Raw genomic sequence first — 18,801 nt, forward strand, 5'->3', positions numbered from 1 at the left:
TTTCAGAGCTTTAAACCTTAAAATAACGGAACCGGAGCCGTTTACAAATTTAACCCCTATACAGTCCCAGCTATAGCCTTTGCTGAGACCCAACCAAGCCCAGAGGGAAATACGATACCAAGTGACGCCTTCTAGAAACTTTTCCAGCAACTTTCAGATCCTCACACATGCATCTGCATGTCCTGCTCTCAAAAAACAACTGCGCAGTAATGGCGCGAAAATTAGGCTCTGCCTACAACTAGGAAGGCCCCCTGACTGGAAAAGGTGTCTAACATAGTGCCTGCCATTTAATAAACGTTCCCCAAGTTTATAAATGTGAAATATCAGCCTAAACATGAATAAAATGCCCAAATAAAGCAATCGATTTAGCCCATAAAAGTGTCTACCAGTTTTATAGCCCATATTAAGCCCTTTATTCTGTTTGTTTGACTAAGAAAATGGCTTACCGGTCCCCATGAGGGGAAATGACAGCCTTCCAGCATTACATGGTCTTGTTAGAAATATGGCTAGTCATACCTTAAGCAGAAAAGTCTGCTGTTTCCCCCAACTGAAGTTACTTCATCTCAACAGTCCTATGTGGAAACAGCAATCGATTTTAGTTACTGTCTGCTAAAATCATCTTCCTCTCACAAACAGAAATCTTCATCCTTTTCTGTTTCAGAGTAAATAGTACATACCAGCACTATTTTAAAATAACAAACACTTGATAGAAGAATAAAAAACTACATTTAAACACCAAAAAACTCTGAGCCATCTCCGTGGAGATGTTGCCTGTGCAACGGCAAAGAGAATGACTGGGGTGGGCGGAGCCTAGGAGGGACTATATGGCCAGCTTTGCTGGGACTCTTTGCCATTTCCTGTTGGGGAAGAGATATCCCACAAGTAAGGATGACGCCGTGGACCAGACACACCAATGTTGGAGAAACATTTATTATTATAACTGTATTGGTTATGCAAAACTGGGGAATGGGTAATAAAGGGATTATCTTTCTTTTTAAACAACAACTATTCTGGTGTTGACTGTCCCTTTAATAGATGTGGTTTTCAACCTGAAAATTTGAAGAAACTGGGCATACTGAGGATGGAAACTGCAAATCAATACCTTAAAAGATACCTGCATCTGATGAATAATAGAAGCAGTCAATACAGGGCTTATTAGAGTTTTCCCAGCTGGTGATGGGGAAGAAGGTAGTCATGCTATGGGCATAGATCAGCAATCACAGCTCTGAATGCTCAGTACGTGGCATCGTGCAATGTATTCCCAGTAATGAACTGGACTAATTTTACATTATGTGCAGCCACAGTTCAAGTATATATACTAAAGGCAGAATTAAAGGGACAGTCAAGTTACAATTAAACTTTCATGATTCAGATAGGGCATGCAATTTTAAACAACTTTCCATTTTATTTTTATCATCAAATTTGCTTTGTTCTCTTGGTATTCTTTGTTAAACGGTAAACCTAAGTAGGCTCATATGCTAATTTCTAAGCCCTTGAAGGTCGCCTCTTATTTTAGTGCATTTTTCACAGCTAGACAGTGTAGTTCATGTGTGCCATATAGATAACACTGTGCTCACTCCCGTTGAGTTACCTATGAGCCAGTACTGACTGGCTAAAATGCTAATCAAAAGAACTGAAATAAGGGGTAGTCTGCAGAGGCATAGATACAAGGTAATAACAGAAGTAAAAAGTATAATAACAGTGTTGGTTATGCAACACTGGGAAATGGGTAATAAAGGGATTATCTATATTTTTAAACAATAACAAATCTGAAGTACACTGCCCGTTTAAAGTTTCACAATTCAGAGTGGGCACACAATTTTAAACAAACATTTTGCTTTGCACAGACAGTCCATCACAAACACTGTACCACAGTCAGACATTTCACCCAAACTGATCACGCCACCCTAAACCGCAAAATTAAAGTACTTAAAAGGGAAGTTTAAAAGACACCCACAAACAGAAAACATTTGAGATGAAACAGATAACACTTTTCAACGCCATAAAGGAGGGACTTAACGTCATTTTTTTTTTTTTTTTCATTTTAAATCTCTTCTACACTTTGCTATACTTTTATTTCAGTATATATATATTGATTATGCAACATAAAATCCACAATGCAGCAGCATTTCCCTATAAGCTTCTTTATTCAGTCCATATACAGTGTGTGTGTGTGTGTGTGTGTGTGTGTGTACACACACACACACACACACACTGTATATGGACTGAATAAAGAAGCTTATAGGGAAATGCTGCTGCATTGTGGATTTTATGTTGCATAATCAAACAGGGCATAAAATACAGTGTCAAATGCACAAAACTGAAAAATATGGAATTTAAATACATAAATACTCCTTAACCCACACAACTTTTTTTTTCCTTTTCTTTAAAAAAAAGAAGATAATGGAAATACTTGCATGTGATTTGTTCAGAGTGAACAATACCTCTCTTATGTAGCAGTGTCACTATAATTTTAAAGGCACATTCTACCTTTTGTAAATGTTTAGCTGCTGCATAGGATATATATATATATATATATATATACACACACACACAACTTTCCAACATCTATTATCAAATTTGTAGGGCTGCATCTAACTTATTGATTAATCAGCCGATAATTTTTTCGATTAATTGTTTAATCGGATAAAAAAATGTTTTTATTTTATTCCTGTATTTAAAAACAGATTCCACATACTGAACGTTACAAATATAAAACTTCAAACTTAACATTAACAGAACTGTTTGTCCAATTTGTAAGCAGCAGAGCACATTTTTATAATTAAGCAAAACAAAACCACAAACTTTTTGAAGAGGTAGAGCTAGAAAGAGGTAGACTATCACTGGTTATAACATTCTGTTAGGAACTTTGCATTGAAATGCAAAAATGTCAACATACCGACATGCTCCTTTCTGGCTGAGGCCGGCTCTCTTTTTGCAAGCTATTTTGCCTGCAGCAGAAAAGGCGCTCAGATGGTGTTGAGGTACCTGAGATGCATAAGAAGGGTTTTGCCAAGGTGGGATATTTAGCTCCACCAATGCAAAGTGATTTCTTCCTTGGCATGGGGCCTCTCAATAAAGTAAACCTAGACTTCATTCTAACATAAAAATATCAAACTTCTATATGCTATGGTAAATAACCAGCTATAAGGTTAGGGAAAACAATATCTAGTCTGCTCTTAAAATAACAAATATATACTTAGAGGTTGAATCTGATACAAATCACAATTTATTAAAAATAAAAAAAATAACAAGCCCATCACTATATCATGCAAAAGCATAGTCCCAAATCACCTGATTTAATATAAACAATCCAAATTATGACTCCTATTATTTCTGGGTTGCACATAAGCCAGGAGTAGTTGTATACTTAAAAAGAAACTTATACTATCCTGAAAAAGTGAAAAGTAAACGTCTGTAGCCGTTATTTAGGCTAAGGACAGAAACATAAAACGCAATACCATGTGCAGGAGTTAATCAGAGTTAAGCATCTGGTGCTGTGTTCAAACCAACTAATCGATTATGAGATTCGTTGACAACTATTTTCATAATCGATTATGAGATTAGTTGTTGCAGCTCTACAAATTTGCTTAATTCTCTTGGTATTTTTTTTGACAAGGCAGTAATGCAGTACTAGGAGCTATGACAATGCATATATGTGCATCCACCAATCAGCAGCTTCTGATCCTACCTAGATATACTTTTCAACAAAGGATACAAAAAGAAAAAAATTAGATAATAGATAAAGTATTGTATTGAAGTCATTATAGTTTATTAATCAATCTGTCAAAAAAAAAAAAAAAAAAAAAAGGATGACTTTGTATGATTAATAACATTTGAAATTTGGGTAGATTAACTACATCAGCTTGAAGAACTAGAGCTGGAAGATGTCACAAACATTTTAAACTTTAGGAACAGGGCCCCATCACCTCACATCTCTTTAGCACTGAAAAAAGCTCTGAGGAAGCCCTGAGATGCAACTTCTTAATGATGATAAACTATTCCACCCTCAACTCTTGCTGCAGATTTGCCCTGGCACAACAGCCAACCAGACCACTCCCCCTTTGGCCATGCAGCATTCTGGGGCTTGTAGTAATTGGCCTGGAAAGGATTTAACTACACTGTGCTGTGTTGTGCAAGCAGAGAAAGGTGGCGGTGGAAAGTGGGGACATAGAGATCCAAAACAGGGCTACAGGGCTAATTTTAAAAAGGTAACAGTAGTGCTCAGATTACTAGACCACAGTAATTTATATTTTAGATAATTGATTACCATCTATTACCATTATCATCCGCCCCCTGCAGAACTCATATGGCAACAAGCATGAGCAGCTCAGCAAAACATGTTTTTTGCATTTTGTTTTGCTAAGTCGTACTGGTATCATAGTGGATTGTATAAGAGATCAATACGTCACAGAGAGGGAGGAAAAAAAAAAGTTTTGCAGAGGGTTGGACGGAGGGGGGGTAATAATGGTAATAGATTCTTAATCTAACAAATTGAAGCATCTATAACATGTTATAAATGAAAGTACTATAAGGATCCACTTATACTTTGTATAAACATTACCATAACTAATTTGTAAAAACTCAATTTTATTTTAATTTTATTTTTTTTAAAGTCATCTCTCAAAGCAAAATTATTTACAATTAGGCTTTTCCATTACATGTTCTCACACTAAACGACCATATTTCCACATTCAAAATGTAACAGATGGCTCCAAACTTCCCTTTTGGGCCTTTATATTTGTCAAACAGATGGATAGTCTAATAAAGGCTTTGTTGTTGTAAGAAAGACAGATTTGTATTCATACCTTTCTTTAAAAACTTAATGAGAACAGTTTTTACCTGCACCTTAGTCCAGACATCATTCCACTTTGGTTCAAAAGTTTTTCTGTAGCAGAAATTATGAGATACGTTATGTTGTTGTATTCCGCCCTCAGTAAGAAAAATCACCTCCACTGTTCGTTTCTCTAAACACAAAAATTAAGAAAGAATTCAACAATTTGCTCATATAAGTCAACATAATGACATTTAATTACCAATATGTTGTAAAAGACAGTGTGCACTTTAAAATAATCACATGCATCAATATATGAATGTTATATTCACCTCTAGGCTTTGTTCTACATTTAATATAAACTTATAGAAAGTTGATAAATAGCCACAAAGCTTTACAAAGGTTTTTTCTTAAAATTATATATATATATATATATATATATATATATATATATATATATATATATATATATATATATATACACACACTATAGGCACCAACACAACCATATCCACTATGCATATTTATATTGCAATAAAACCCATAGTGAATTGAAAATAAGGGTGAAGTAAAAGCTGAGCCTTGCAGCCACATGCCCAAAGCTGTCAGGTAAAAAAAATTACAATCTAGAGTGCTGGTAGATGTCACACGGGGGGAGTGGCTGTGGCCCGCACACTAATCCCCATCCTTCAATGAGAGTCATCCATGCTTCAAAATGTATGCAAACAGACATTACAAAATCCAAGTTCTAATGTCACATGATTTTTGCAGCAATAGTCCTTTTCTTCCTTGCAAGGGCTTCCCCTCCAGAGCAAACATTGCCTGAGGCCACGACGTGATTGGAGGAAGCCGGATTTGTCATTTCTGACAAAAGAAGAGACACGACCTGGATGCGGGGGAATCGCTGCTCCAATGTAATCTTTCATGAATGAGAGTGCCTGTTTTTAATAGTATTTTTAAAAACAGGGCTTTCATTCGTGAAAATTTACATTCACTTTAATCATGAAAGTTTGATTTTGACTTTCGTGTCCATTTAAAGGGACATAATGGTAAATATGACTCTAGGGTTGAACATCCTAATGGAAAGCAATGCTAAATACTGTGCATTTAAAACAGCAGATATTGACATCATGTGTATGTGCCCAGTAACATTTTCTAATCTTACACAGACTGACAGTGCATGCTGTATAACTCAGAAATCTGCACTAAGCACATGACCTAGTATTTTGTTTTGTTTTCTTCCCTTTTTTAACCCGCTCCACGCTGTTATGACGTTCCATGCCACCCTAACAGCACTGGGCTTTAATGCCATTTGGATGGCATGGAACGTCCTACCTTACATGGTGTCCAGCAGTCTCCTCCTTTTATGGAATGCGAATGCACACAATTACGTTATTGCACTCCACGTTTCAAAAGAACGTGTGGAATGCAAATACAGAATTACAAGCATGCGCTCATCGTCAGGAAACAAATTTTGATGAAGGAAATTAGTCCTCGCATTTCTTCTTAAAGTGGCCATGTGTATGTGCAGTTAAACATGGTGGTAGCAAATATTGACGGGGTAATTTCTCATTCAGTTACACAAGGTTTTTGACGTCTCATGCGCACACACACACACATCTTAGTTACAGGTCCGTATTTAAAAAAATTAAATAAAGTGTCTCTTCACTTCTCCAACTGTTTTTAAAATGCACATTATTTAATAAAGCTATAATGTGCATTTTAACCCTTTCCAGACTGTACTTATTTGTCTCAACGGAACAAAGTTGCAATGTAAACAAATAAGTAAAAATTTGAAAACACGCGATTGTGTGATTTTAATGATGTGCTCTACATATAACCGATTAAAAAAAAAATAATCGTATCGGGGGGAGTGCCTATGATGCTAGGCACCCCCTCCAACCAGCGATCGATCCCATTCAGGAAGCACCTATGGTTGCAGTACAGTTTTGGGCGTTCCATGCCGTCCTAATGGCGCTAAAGGCCAGCGCAGTTAGCATGGCATGGAACATCCTAATGGCAGAAAGGGTTTAAAACGGTTGTGTGTATATATATATATATATATATATATATATATATATATATATTTATTTATTTTACGGACCACCAGGTTAAAATGTTAGCCAATATTAAACTAAAATTAGCCAGTAATTAAAAAAAAATAAAAAAATTAGGGCACAAATTTAATTATACAATTAATTTGTGCTTTGGATGGCAGAAAATGATATAAAAAGTGGAAAAATTACCCCCACCAGGCTACTTCAAAATGCCCCTGCAGCTGGCAAAATTCTTTAAAAAATACTGATATTATACATACATACACATACATATATACATATACAAACACACACATATATACATGCATACAGTGTTCTCCCTGTGCCCTTTTAAATGGTGACCACCCGGTTAAAATTTTAGCCATAAATAAGCTAACACTGGCTAATATTAAAGGGGCAGTAAACCTAGAAAATAATGTTATACAAGTCTGCACATAGTGCAGAATTATATAAAATTAGCTTAGCGCCAGCTTTGTAAAGCAATGGGTTAGATAGATATTTTACAAGAACATTACACCGCTCCTGGCTCTACTGAGCGGGTTTGTTTTCTTCTCCTAAGCGCATTGCGGCATGCTATCTAATCACAGTCGGCCCGATCACGCTATTAAACTCAATGTAGCTGGCTCCCGCTATCAGACCAGAGCGAGCTAGCTACATTGAGTTTAATCGTGCAACTAGATATCTGTGACTAAATATCTTGCCTGCAATGCGCTTAGGAGAAGAAAACAGACCCGCTCAGTAGAGCCAGGAGCGGCGTTGTTTTCGTTGTAAAATATCTATCTAACCTTTTGCTTTACAAAGCCGGCACTAAGAAAATGTTATATAATTCTGCACTATGTCCTGAATTATATAACACTATTTGCTAGGTTTACTGCCCCTTTAAAAATTGTCAATGTTAAAGGGACACTGTACCCAAATTTTTGATTTTGTGATTCAGATAGAGCATGAAATTTTAAGCAACTTTCTAATTTACTCCTATTATCAAATTTTCTTCATTCTCTTGGTATCTTTATTTGAAATGCACAGATGTAAGTTTAGATGCCGGCCCATTTTTGGTGAACAACCTGGGTTGTCCTTGCTGATTGGTGGATAAATTCATCCACCAATAAAAAAGTGCTGTCCAGAGTACTGAAACCAAAAAAAGCTTAGATGCCTTCTTTTTTCAAATAAAGATAGCAAGAGAATGAAGAAAAATTGATAATAGGAGCAAGTTAGAAAGTTGCTTAAAATTGCATGCTCTTTCTGAATTACAAAAGAAAAAAATTTGGGTTCAGTGTCCCTTTAATTGCGCAAATTATTATTAAATTAATTTAAGGTTTAATTATGCAACTAAATTTGTGTTTTTGATAGCAATATATAATACTATTACAAAATATTACACGTCCCACCCAGCTACTTCATAATGCCACCCAGCTAGCAAAGTTTTCTGTACAAGTTTCAGAAAGGTTACATATGACAAGCCCGAAACATCTGTGTACCCATTTCCTTTTAAAACTTTTTCCGGGCTTTATTTGAATCCCTAGCTTATTCATATTGCCTGTACTATAATTACCCAGAGATACCTGTTTTAACTTTACTTTTCTCTTTAGCCATGTTCAACAAAACATATTTGTTACATCAGTTCTATACTTAGTTCCACTAATGAGTACTAAATCGGGATACATTTTTAAAAAAAATATTTTATTAAGAAACAAAACAAAATAACGTGCAATTAAGCAAAGCCGCAGACGTGCTACAAATATCCGGAGACCGTGAACCGACAACACAATCACAGGTTTGCTTATCGCCTGTTTACCTGTGTTTGAGGTTGCCCGCAGAGCAGGTAACATTAATAACATTACTGCAATTCCAAATATCGCTCCATGGCCTCCTCCCGCCATATTCATAAACTTGAACGTAGAGAACTGAAACGAGGCTTGAAACGCAAGCTTCTAGTGGTCGCTAATGAGGTACGTGCTACTAAGCGGAAACGGAAGTTTACGATGATGATTGACGGATAGCCAACAAACGAATACGCCTGTGTTCCAAAGTAGTCTATCTGCAGAGTGGAGCTCCACTCTAGACAGGAAACATGTGACCTCCACTGCAATTTTTTTTATCTATTTCAATAAAACTTTAATGTATCAAACAACCAATATGCACAATCATTCAGAAAACGTTTTTTTTTATATATATAAACTTTATGCACAATCATTCAGAAATCTTTTTTTTTTTAAATAAACTAATGTATCAAACAACCAATAGGCACAATTCTGAAAACGAAATTGCTTTCTTTTGGTTTATGGCGAGTGACATAAGGTTAAATAAGTTGATTTGTGTTCTATTAGGCAAAGTGTAAGCAAATGTAATGATTAAAGGGACATTATACACTCATTTTTTCTTTGCATAAATGTTTTGTAGATGATCTATTTATATAGCCCATAAAGTGTGTGTTTTTTAAAATAAATGTATAGTTTTGCTTATTTTTAAATAACATTGCTCTGATTTTCAGACTCCTAACCAAGCCCCAAAGTTTTATGTGAATACTGTCAGCTACCTTTTCCAGGTTGCTCCTGTTTGTGTAAAAGGTCTTTTCATATGCAAAAGAAGGGGGAGGGGGGAGTGTCTTATTTGCCACTTGCAGTGGGCTTTCCAGCTACCTTTTCAACAGAGCCAAACTAACAGCTTCTAAGTAAGTTTTTAAACAATTTTATACTGGATTTTATATCAGTATCTGTGCATCTTATTCTTTATAGTAGTGTCTATTACATGCAGTTATATGAAAATGAGTGTATACTGTCCCTTTAAGTTATAAATAGATCATGTCAGGAAATCACAGGAGGAATTCTTTAGTTTTCATGTATTATCTACTGCTTTAAATTAACAATATTGAACTATTTAAAGCTCCACTCTACACACAAAAAATGTGACATCCACAACCTCCACGGGGAAGTTCTCTTTAAACAAGAAGAAGGTTTGCTGCTTTTTTTTATTTAACCCTTTAGTGACCTGACTGTTGTACCAATTTTTTAGCATTAGCGACCAAGGCTGTTTTTACATTGCTGCGGTGTTTGTGTTTAGCTGCAATTTCCCTCTTATTTATATATTTTTACCATATTTAACCCTTTAGTGACCTGACTGTTGTACCAATTTTTAGCGTTAGCGACCAAGGCTATTTTTACATTTCTGCTGTGTTTGCGTTTAGCTGCAATTTTCCTCTTACGCCTTTACTAGGGTTGCCAACTGTCCTTCAAAAAAATACTGGACAGCCAAAATGATAGAGGGGGTTCGAAGCGTGGTAGGGTCTTGCAGAGAAAAAGGCACACACATTATATATATATATATATATATATATATATATATATATATATATATATATATAGTCTATATCCAATAAAGGACTGCACTCACTGGATTTAGTTTCAGAAACCTTCAAATCTTTATTGTGGTAACGTTTCGGGGTTCGCAGACCCCTTCCTCAGACCAGACAACAGTGCAAGTGAACAAAGTGTGCAATATATAGCACTAGCCCCACCCATCACAAACATCAAAATTGCGCCAAAAATCCATCACCATGGTAACACACAAACAAGGCCCCATGACCATACCACCAGAAAACACAATCAAAATACAAAATAAAACAAACTGCATATGCAAGTATTTTGCATAACCTCATAGTTGAACACTAATATGTACAATCATCAGTAGTAGTAGATATTCAGTAGTTACAATAGAATCAGAGAGATTGGCAATAAAGACACTCTCCTCTGACCCTGATATTGTCATACGCCCGGCTGACAAGGGTGGGGCCATTGTCATTATGAATTATACGCAGTACCGGACAGAAATACTGAGGCAACTCAATGATGGAGTGACATACAAAAAACTCACCTGGAACCCCACTGAAGAATTCAAAATGGAGATTGATACAACACTGACAGAAGCATTACAACTTAAGTGGATTGATCAGGATGAATTTGACTTCCTCTGCACTATACATCCCATCCATCCGATACTTTATACCCTGCCAAAAATACACAAGGACCAAATAAACCCACCTGGAAGACCGATAGTCTCCGCAAGGGGCTCTCTGCTACAACCATTGGCTCAATATGTTGATGTAGTTCTACAACCTATCGTTAGATCCATGGACTCCTACATCAAAGACTCAGGTGAACTTATTAAGATACTTAACACTGTGGAGGGTATCACCCAGGATGATATCCTGGTAACTATGGATGTGAGAAGTTTGTACACGGTGATCCCTCATGCCGGGGGTATAAATGCAATTGCAGCAGCATTGGACCAGTACCCATACATAGGACCACCCACAACCTTTATCCTAAATCTTCTTGAGAAATGTCTAAAATTGAACTATTTTCGTTTTGAAGATACTTTCTACCAGCAACTGACAGGGACAGCCATGGGATCTAATATGGCACCGTCGTATGCAAACCTTTACATGCAGCAATTTGAAAGAGACGTCATGGATGTGTTCAATCATGGAATGATAAGACACTATAGAAGGTACATTGATGATGTCTTCTTTGTGTGGCATGGACCAGTGGGACTCCTCACTGAATGGGTAACCGAACTCAATGCACTACCAAACCCAATCAAATTTGAGTTGAAATATGATCCAGAGAAGATAGATTTCCTTGATTTACGGATTTATAAGAAACATGATAGACTTTTCACAACCCTTTTCTCTAAACCTACTGACCGAAACTCATTGCTAGAAGCCACAAGCAATCACCCCCCACATACCCGGAAGGCAATAATTAAATCACAGCTGATACGGGTTGTACGAAACAACACGGAGACCACAAATAGAGATCTCCAACTGGACCAGATGGCTGAGAAATTCCAACAAAGGGGATATAAGGATAACCTGATTAAGAAGGTGAGAGAGGAAATTGAAACAAACATGGCACAAGACACTCCAGCAATCACTAGGAAAGAGACCCCAAGGATGGTCTTTACAACCACCTTTGACAGAGGAAAGAAACCATTGGCAGATTCAATTCGTAACAGGTGGGAGATTCTGGGCACAGACCGGACACTACCCTTTGGGCATATGGATCCACCAATCATGGGCTATAGACGGGGTAGAAGTCTAAGGGACATACTTATGCAAACAGATCCTCAACATAGTTACACCAAGAAATGGCTTAGAACTAACAAAATGGGTTGTTACAGATGCAAGGGCTGCACAACTTGCAGCGGTATGATCCCATGCAAAGTATTCAGACACCCCCATACTACCCAGAAATTCACTATAAAGCACTTCATCACCTGTACAACAAGCCATGTCGTATACCTACTGAGCTGTTGCTGTGGACGTTTTTATGTTGGCAAAACAACAGACAACGCACGCTTAAGAATGGCAAACCATCGCTCGGCGATAAGAACTGCTATCGACAAAGGGACCTCGGATCAACCGGTGGCAAGACATTTCGTGCAAGCAGGCCACAAGGTAACAGATTTACGCTTCATTTTAATTGACCACGTCCCCCCCCCTCAGGCGTGGGGGTGACCGGGGCAGGACACTCTTGCAGATGGAGGCTAGATGGATCCATAGACTAGATACCATCTACCCCAGAGGATTAAACATGTTGAATGATTGGCACTGTTTCCTCTGATGCCTTGACTCACCATAGCTGTATATGTCCTTGTGCACAACAATGTATTCGTATTGACAGCACTTAGTGTATTATATATGCTGGTTAGGGTGCACTTGTACTATACATTTTTGATATGGTGACCCGTAGGCGCTGTGCATTTAGCATCTTGATATTGCCTTGATATATATTTTTTGATATTTTCTGTCTTTTGCTATTCTCTGCAAATTTTGGCTCAACTGAAATGTCTACCTGTAGCGTGCCCTCTTTTGATTGTGTCTCTCTAACTCAACTTGATTGCCATATGTATACAGGGGGTCAATGATATCTGTATTGAGATCCTACTGTACGAGTGACCTTCTCGGGCACAAGCATGTTTTATACATGTTACATTTGGGAGGACCTGTAGGGGTATTAGACCATTGAACTATGGTATACCATTCGTCAAACTGTTACTATGGTGCCTATTCTAAATAGAATTACCCCGTAATAATATCTGTGGTGCATGATCTAACATTCATATAAATTACACCCTAGTGGCTCTTATGAGCATGTAAGACCCATGATGGCAGTACCCAACTACCCCCCTTTTTTCTCTACTTGGCCTGTGATGCAGGCTGGCTATTGATTTAATTTAATTTATTCACTAACGGTTTAATATTAATTTGGTTATTTTTAATTTTTTATATTTTTTATCTTTTAATTTCTAATGATTCACGTTTTAAGCAGTATATCCGTGTTGCTCTAGGTTCGTCTTATCCTGAATCTGCCTGCCTCCCATTATCACGCACACAGCGGTTTTTTATAGCTCCCACCAAATGCTCTGATGTTTAGGCACACATATGATTATACATACTTATTCACAATAGACCATATTTAAGACCTATGTGACCATTTAATATAAGCCTGATATACTAGCTTTGATTTTCTTGGGGCTCACAAAGAAGCTCAGTTGAGATAGGTATAGTAGCAGCCCGGCATAACTCTAATCACAGGCTCCGCTGTCACTCCGTGACCTAGCTACGCCCATTGACTGACTGACAGGCTATGCTAATTAGCCATGCGGTCGTGCTCCAAGCTCACTCACGCTATACCGGGTTGAGCCGCGCCTGTTTCACTGATGCACTACAGACTCGGTACACAGACTTGCTACATAGGTAAATACACGCACCCATGTTTACATCTATCTTAGCTCCCAACACTAGGGTATAATACACCGGCTAAGACATCCTGCATAGAACCCTGACACTGGGAACTACGGGCCTTTTTGTTATATTCAACTCGCATGGGACACAACACATTGCTCTGCGCGCCCAGGGGGCTTGACAATTTTGTATTTTTGTATATTTGTATCTGCCAGAATGTCAGATTAGTACTTATAGCTCACATACTTTTACATAGGATTGGTCGTAGCAAGCCTTGGGATAAATATGGGGGACATTGAATTAGCAGTAACAGACCTCATATATATCTATATATATCTGATTGACTTTTTTTTATTTTTTATTATTTGTTTATTTTTCATCTAGTTCAAATGCTAGAAGTTTAAATGCCTAATCTATGTTGCAATGTTTATATGATATGGCTTATGTGTATATTTCCTTAAGATTGAGTCCTGTAACTGGATACAGGGAGGTGGATATGTTTTTAAACAGTGCAACTGATAGATAGATTCCTCTTCTTGCATGATGTTTACTTTGATTATTTGATTAGTGTGTTTTCCATCATTGCTTGTCTAAATATACTTTAAGCTACTTAAACTGGATCAGTAACTAATTACAGTGATTCTATTGTAACTACTGAATATCTACTACTACTGATGATTGTACATATTAGTGTTCAACTATGAGGTTATGCAAAATACTTGCATATGCAGTTTGTTTTATTTTGTATTTTGATTGTGTTTTCTGGTGGTATGGTCATGGGGCCTTGTTTGTGTGTTACCATGGTGATGGATTTTTGGCGCAATTTTGATGTTTGTGATGGGTGGGGCTAGTGCTATATATTGCACACTTTGTTCACTTGCACTGTTGTCTGGTCTGAGGAAGGGGTCTGCGAACCCCGAAACGTTACCACAATAAAGATTTGAAGGTTTCTGAAACTAAATCCAGTGAGTGCAGTCCTTTATTGGATATAGACTGTATACTTGTTTGACTTTGCACCCTGGTTGATGACTACACAGCATTGGGAGTGCAGACACACACGGAGGATATATATATATATATATATATATATATATAAAATTATCTATCTATACATTTTTATATATATATATATATATATATATATATACACACACACACACACATATATATATATATATACACACATATATATATATATATTATATATAAACACACACACACACACACACACATATATATATATATATATATATATATATATATATATATATATATATACACACACACACACACACACTTATACAAACACACACACACATATATATATATATATACACACACACACACACACACATATATATATAATTGTCAGGGTGATGGTGATGATATAATAACATTTATTTAAAAAGACTGAGAGTGACTGAGACATACCTTATTGTTTTAATAATGTAACAGTTAACAGAGTCTCACTTTCAGTCCCTGGCTGCTTCAATGGATTATGTTGATGAAGAATTGTTCAATCACAGACTCAGTCACATCACACTGTCTATTCCCTTCCCTTGGCAGGGCAGTGGACAGACACACACTAATCTAAGTAATTCTTGCTGGCTCAGAGTCAGACGCTGGCAGCTCAGTACTCAGTCACTGCAGCATAGTCATACACTGAGATGAGAGCGGGTCTTCTTGCTATTGTGTGTGTCGTGACGTCACGTGACCCGCGCGATCACGTGACGACGTCCGATACAGCACAATCAGAAGACAGTTACAAGTTACACAGGCACTGCAGGCAGATCTCACAGATGGGTGGTGGTAGGCAGGCAGCGCGCAGAGGTTCCGACCGCAACTCTGGCTCCGCACACTGTCAGTATGATGATATATGATCCGATCATCTGGACAGCTGAGCAGAGCCTGAATTGACACGGGCTGCAGAATTTAGTAAAAAAATTCTAAAGAAAAATTACCTAGTCTACCTAAGGCTATGTCCGGTATTTTAAAAATAAAATTACCGGGCAAAAGCCTGAAATACCGGACAGTCCGGTCTAATAACGGACACCTGGCAACCCTAGCCTTTACTGTACCCACACTTATTATATACCGTTTTTCTCGCCATAAGATTGACTTTCTACAGATACCATTATTTTCATCATATCATATAATTTTTAATAAATATTTTTATAAATTATGCTTAAAATTTTTTTTTAAAACCACACTTTTTTTTTTATTTTTACCCCAAAATCTGTTATGCATCTACAACCCCCAAGTTTCTTCATTTTGTCCTGATTTTTGAAATACCCAATTTTCAATTTTTACGATTAACCTTTTTCTCCTTCAGTGACCTTTTAACCCCAACCCTCCCCTAGATCTACCACTAAGCCTAGATCTACCCCTAACCCTACATAACTATTTATTTTTATTATTTTTACTATTTCATTTTTTTTCATCTGTTACAGCTGCGGTCCTTAAGGAGATAAAGGGATAGTAAATTCAAAATTTAACTTGCATGATTCAGATAGAACATGTCATTTTAAGACACTTATAAATTCATATCTATTTTTAAATGTGCTTTGTTCTCTTGTTATCCCTTGCTGAAAGAGAATACGCACATATTCAACACTAGTGGGAGCTAGCTGCTGATTTTTGCCTGCACACATTTGTCTTTTGCGATTGGATGACTATGGCTCCGTTCGGGCAGCGCTCCAAGCAAACTGGGACTCGCTTGTAGCGTTTTCCTCACATTTGCAAGTGAGATGCCTGGCGTTTTTGAGTGCTCTGATGACATAAGTCCCAGCGCTTCCATCGTGCTGGAAAAGCTGTCACTTTTCAGAGCAAGCTCAGACGCTTGGCAACATGGCAGCCTCCACACACGTTTTGCTGTGGAGGCTGCCATGTTTTTATAAGCAGCAGAGGAGGGACAGGTGAGGCGGATAAGTCTGACAGCAGCATTTAGTACAGGGTAAATTGGAGATAGGTTAAGTAAGCCCTGTACTAAATGCTGCTGTCATGCTTATCCTGTGTTATGCTGATAATTGTTTCCCCAGTGTCTCTGGTTTCCCCTGCCTCTCTGCAAACATCGGAACTCTGACCCACCTCCATCCAGCTGCCCTCAGCTCAGCACCCGTACTATTATTAGCTTAATGGGGCAGGATAAGCTACAGGGGCTGAGCTGAGAACAGCTGAATAAAGGTGGGTCAGAGTTCCAATGTTTGCCGAGAGGCAGGGGAAACCATTCTCGAACAACGGTGTTGTGTAAACAGCTTAAATAAAAATAATCCTCCACTAATAAAGAGAGACACAATTTTAATATTTTTACAGTCAGCTACAAGGGAGCTTATTTAAAAACGTTCATTATTGTGCAGCAGATCCCTTTGCGCATGCAATCGTTTTCTCTAAGCTCCCTTGCTTGTGACGTCACCTAGCGCCACGTCATCGCTGGAAGTGAAGCGCCTCCACTATCTCCTGAGCGCTGCCCAAACGTGGCCTATATGTGTTCATCTTGCTGCCAGTAGTGCAATGTTGTTCCTTCAGCAAAGGATAACAAGAGAACAAAGCAGATTTTATTATAGAAGTAAATTGGAAACTGCATGTTCTTTCTGATTTATAAAAGTCTGTTTTTGACTTGAGTGTCCCTTAAATGATTTTTTATTTATTATGAAAATAACAGTTTTGATTCTGACTAAGACTAAGTTTCCTCCCATGTGCTTGACACAGGAGCCAGCAATCATTAAAGATCTACACATTGCTATACAATGGGTTGTCAAGAATGAGGCACTGTTCTGTGGGCGCATAACCATGTTATGTGTCAATGAATGAAGATGACCGCCAGAAGGCCATAGATAACGTGATGCAAAGAGAAGAACCAGAAGCAATGGGGCCATTCCTCTTTGTATTTCAGCACAGAGAAGATATGGAGTTGTTTTTGCAGTCTTGACCAACATGACCTCCAAGTTAATGCCATGTTCAACAAATGACTGAAGGACAAGGGGTGGTGGTGTGTTTCTGTTTAAATTATTGATAATAATAAAAAAATAAGATAATTAACACCATTTCTGAGTCAGTGCTTTAATAACACACTACCACAAGTATGAAAGGTACAGATAATTATAGGTAACAGTATATATATATATATATATATATATATAGCAATAGCCTATTGTTGCTTCTGCTTTCATAGTATAAGGTTAGGGTTATAAGTTCAAATGGTTTCTGACCTTGATTGAACACGATTCTCCAGAGCTCCGGGAACAGCAAGAAAGCACACAAGCACAGAGAGTGTTTCTCACTAGTTCCATTTACTGTAAGTATACACTTCAGTTATATAGCAGTCTCGCATCATGAGGCTACAGGAAATGCAGTTAGAGGAGTAACATAAAATGTCCATATATGTCTATCTAAGAAACATGTTAAAGGAAGTTGTGGGTGTTGTTTGCTGTATTACAGACAATCATATGAGTTTCAAAATGCCCTCATGTGTCGGTTACAAGTCACCCACTAACATAATATACCCATCAACACACAGACACATAAAACACACAAAGACATAGAGACACACACACACACCCCTCACTGAGACATCCAGAGAAAACAGAGAGACATACACTCTCAGAGAGACACCCACAGAAACTGCACATACATACACACACCCTCACAGAGACAACCAAAGAAAACACACAGGCATACTCACACAGCCTTAGAGAGACATCCACAGAAAATGCAGACATACATCCATACACACACCCACCCTCAAAGAGACATCCACATTAAAAAAAAAAAGTCATACACATCCACCCTCACAGAGGCATCAAGAGGAAATACACAAAGACATACATACACACACCCTCACAGGGACACGAATAGAAAAAGCACAAAGACATACTCACACACCCTCACAGACATACACAGATAATGCACAAAGACATATACACCCACTCTCACAGAGAGACCAACAACAAAACAGTGTGTGACATGCATGATAAAAAAATTGCAGAAATTAAGAGATCACTTTTTAAACAATCAAATGTGCAAACAAAAATTAAACTCTATGAATTCAAAATTGTAGATTAATGTTATCGGTAGATGGTTAGATGAAGAAAAGTACTTTTAAAAGGTTGACATATGTTTGTGTTTTTTCCCCCAAACAAGAGCAACACTTCAATTATGTGTAAACATGTTCCCATCTGTCAGCTGTACTTATGGATTTTGAAAATGCTGTACTCTATATTGTCTTG

At 37.5% G+C, this 18,801-nt stretch overlaps 1 protein-coding gene and 1 long non-coding RNA gene across 2 annotated transcripts in view; one reads left to right on the forward strand and one right to left on the reverse strand.

Annotated features, from left to right (window-relative positions):
* NEMP1 (nuclear envelope integral membrane protein 1) overlaps window positions 1-8,753 on the reverse strand; it is a 55,800-nt gene extending 47,047 nt beyond the window's left edge. The window contains exons 1-2 of the mRNA XM_053704981.1: window positions 8,627-8,753; window positions 4,843-4,967 (exon numbers count right to left, since the gene is read on the reverse strand). Of these exons, the coding sequence (XP_053560956.1) occupies window positions 4,843-4,967; window positions 8,627-8,717 (216 nt within the window). The 5' untranslated portion in view covers window positions 8,718-8,753. The remainder of the gene's footprint in view (window positions 1-4,842; window positions 4,968-8,626) is intronic.
* A 667-nt stretch (window positions 8,754-9,420) lies between these two features.
* On the forward strand, window positions 9,421-17,619 carry LOC128652027 (uncharacterized). Its single transcript, XR_008401250.1, has 2 exons — window positions 9,421-9,502; window positions 17,285-17,619. It is a non-coding gene; the product is annotated as an uncharacterized LOC128652027 (long non-coding RNA).
* Window positions 17,620-18,801: the final 1,182 nt, after the last annotated feature.

This window comes from Bombina bombina, chromosome 3 (genome assembly GCF_027579735.1).
Source record: "Bombina bombina isolate aBomBom1 chromosome 3, aBomBom1.pri, whole genome shotgun sequence".
NCBI classification, from domain to species: Eukaryota; Metazoa; Chordata; class Amphibia; order Anura; family Bombinatoridae; genus Bombina; species Bombina bombina.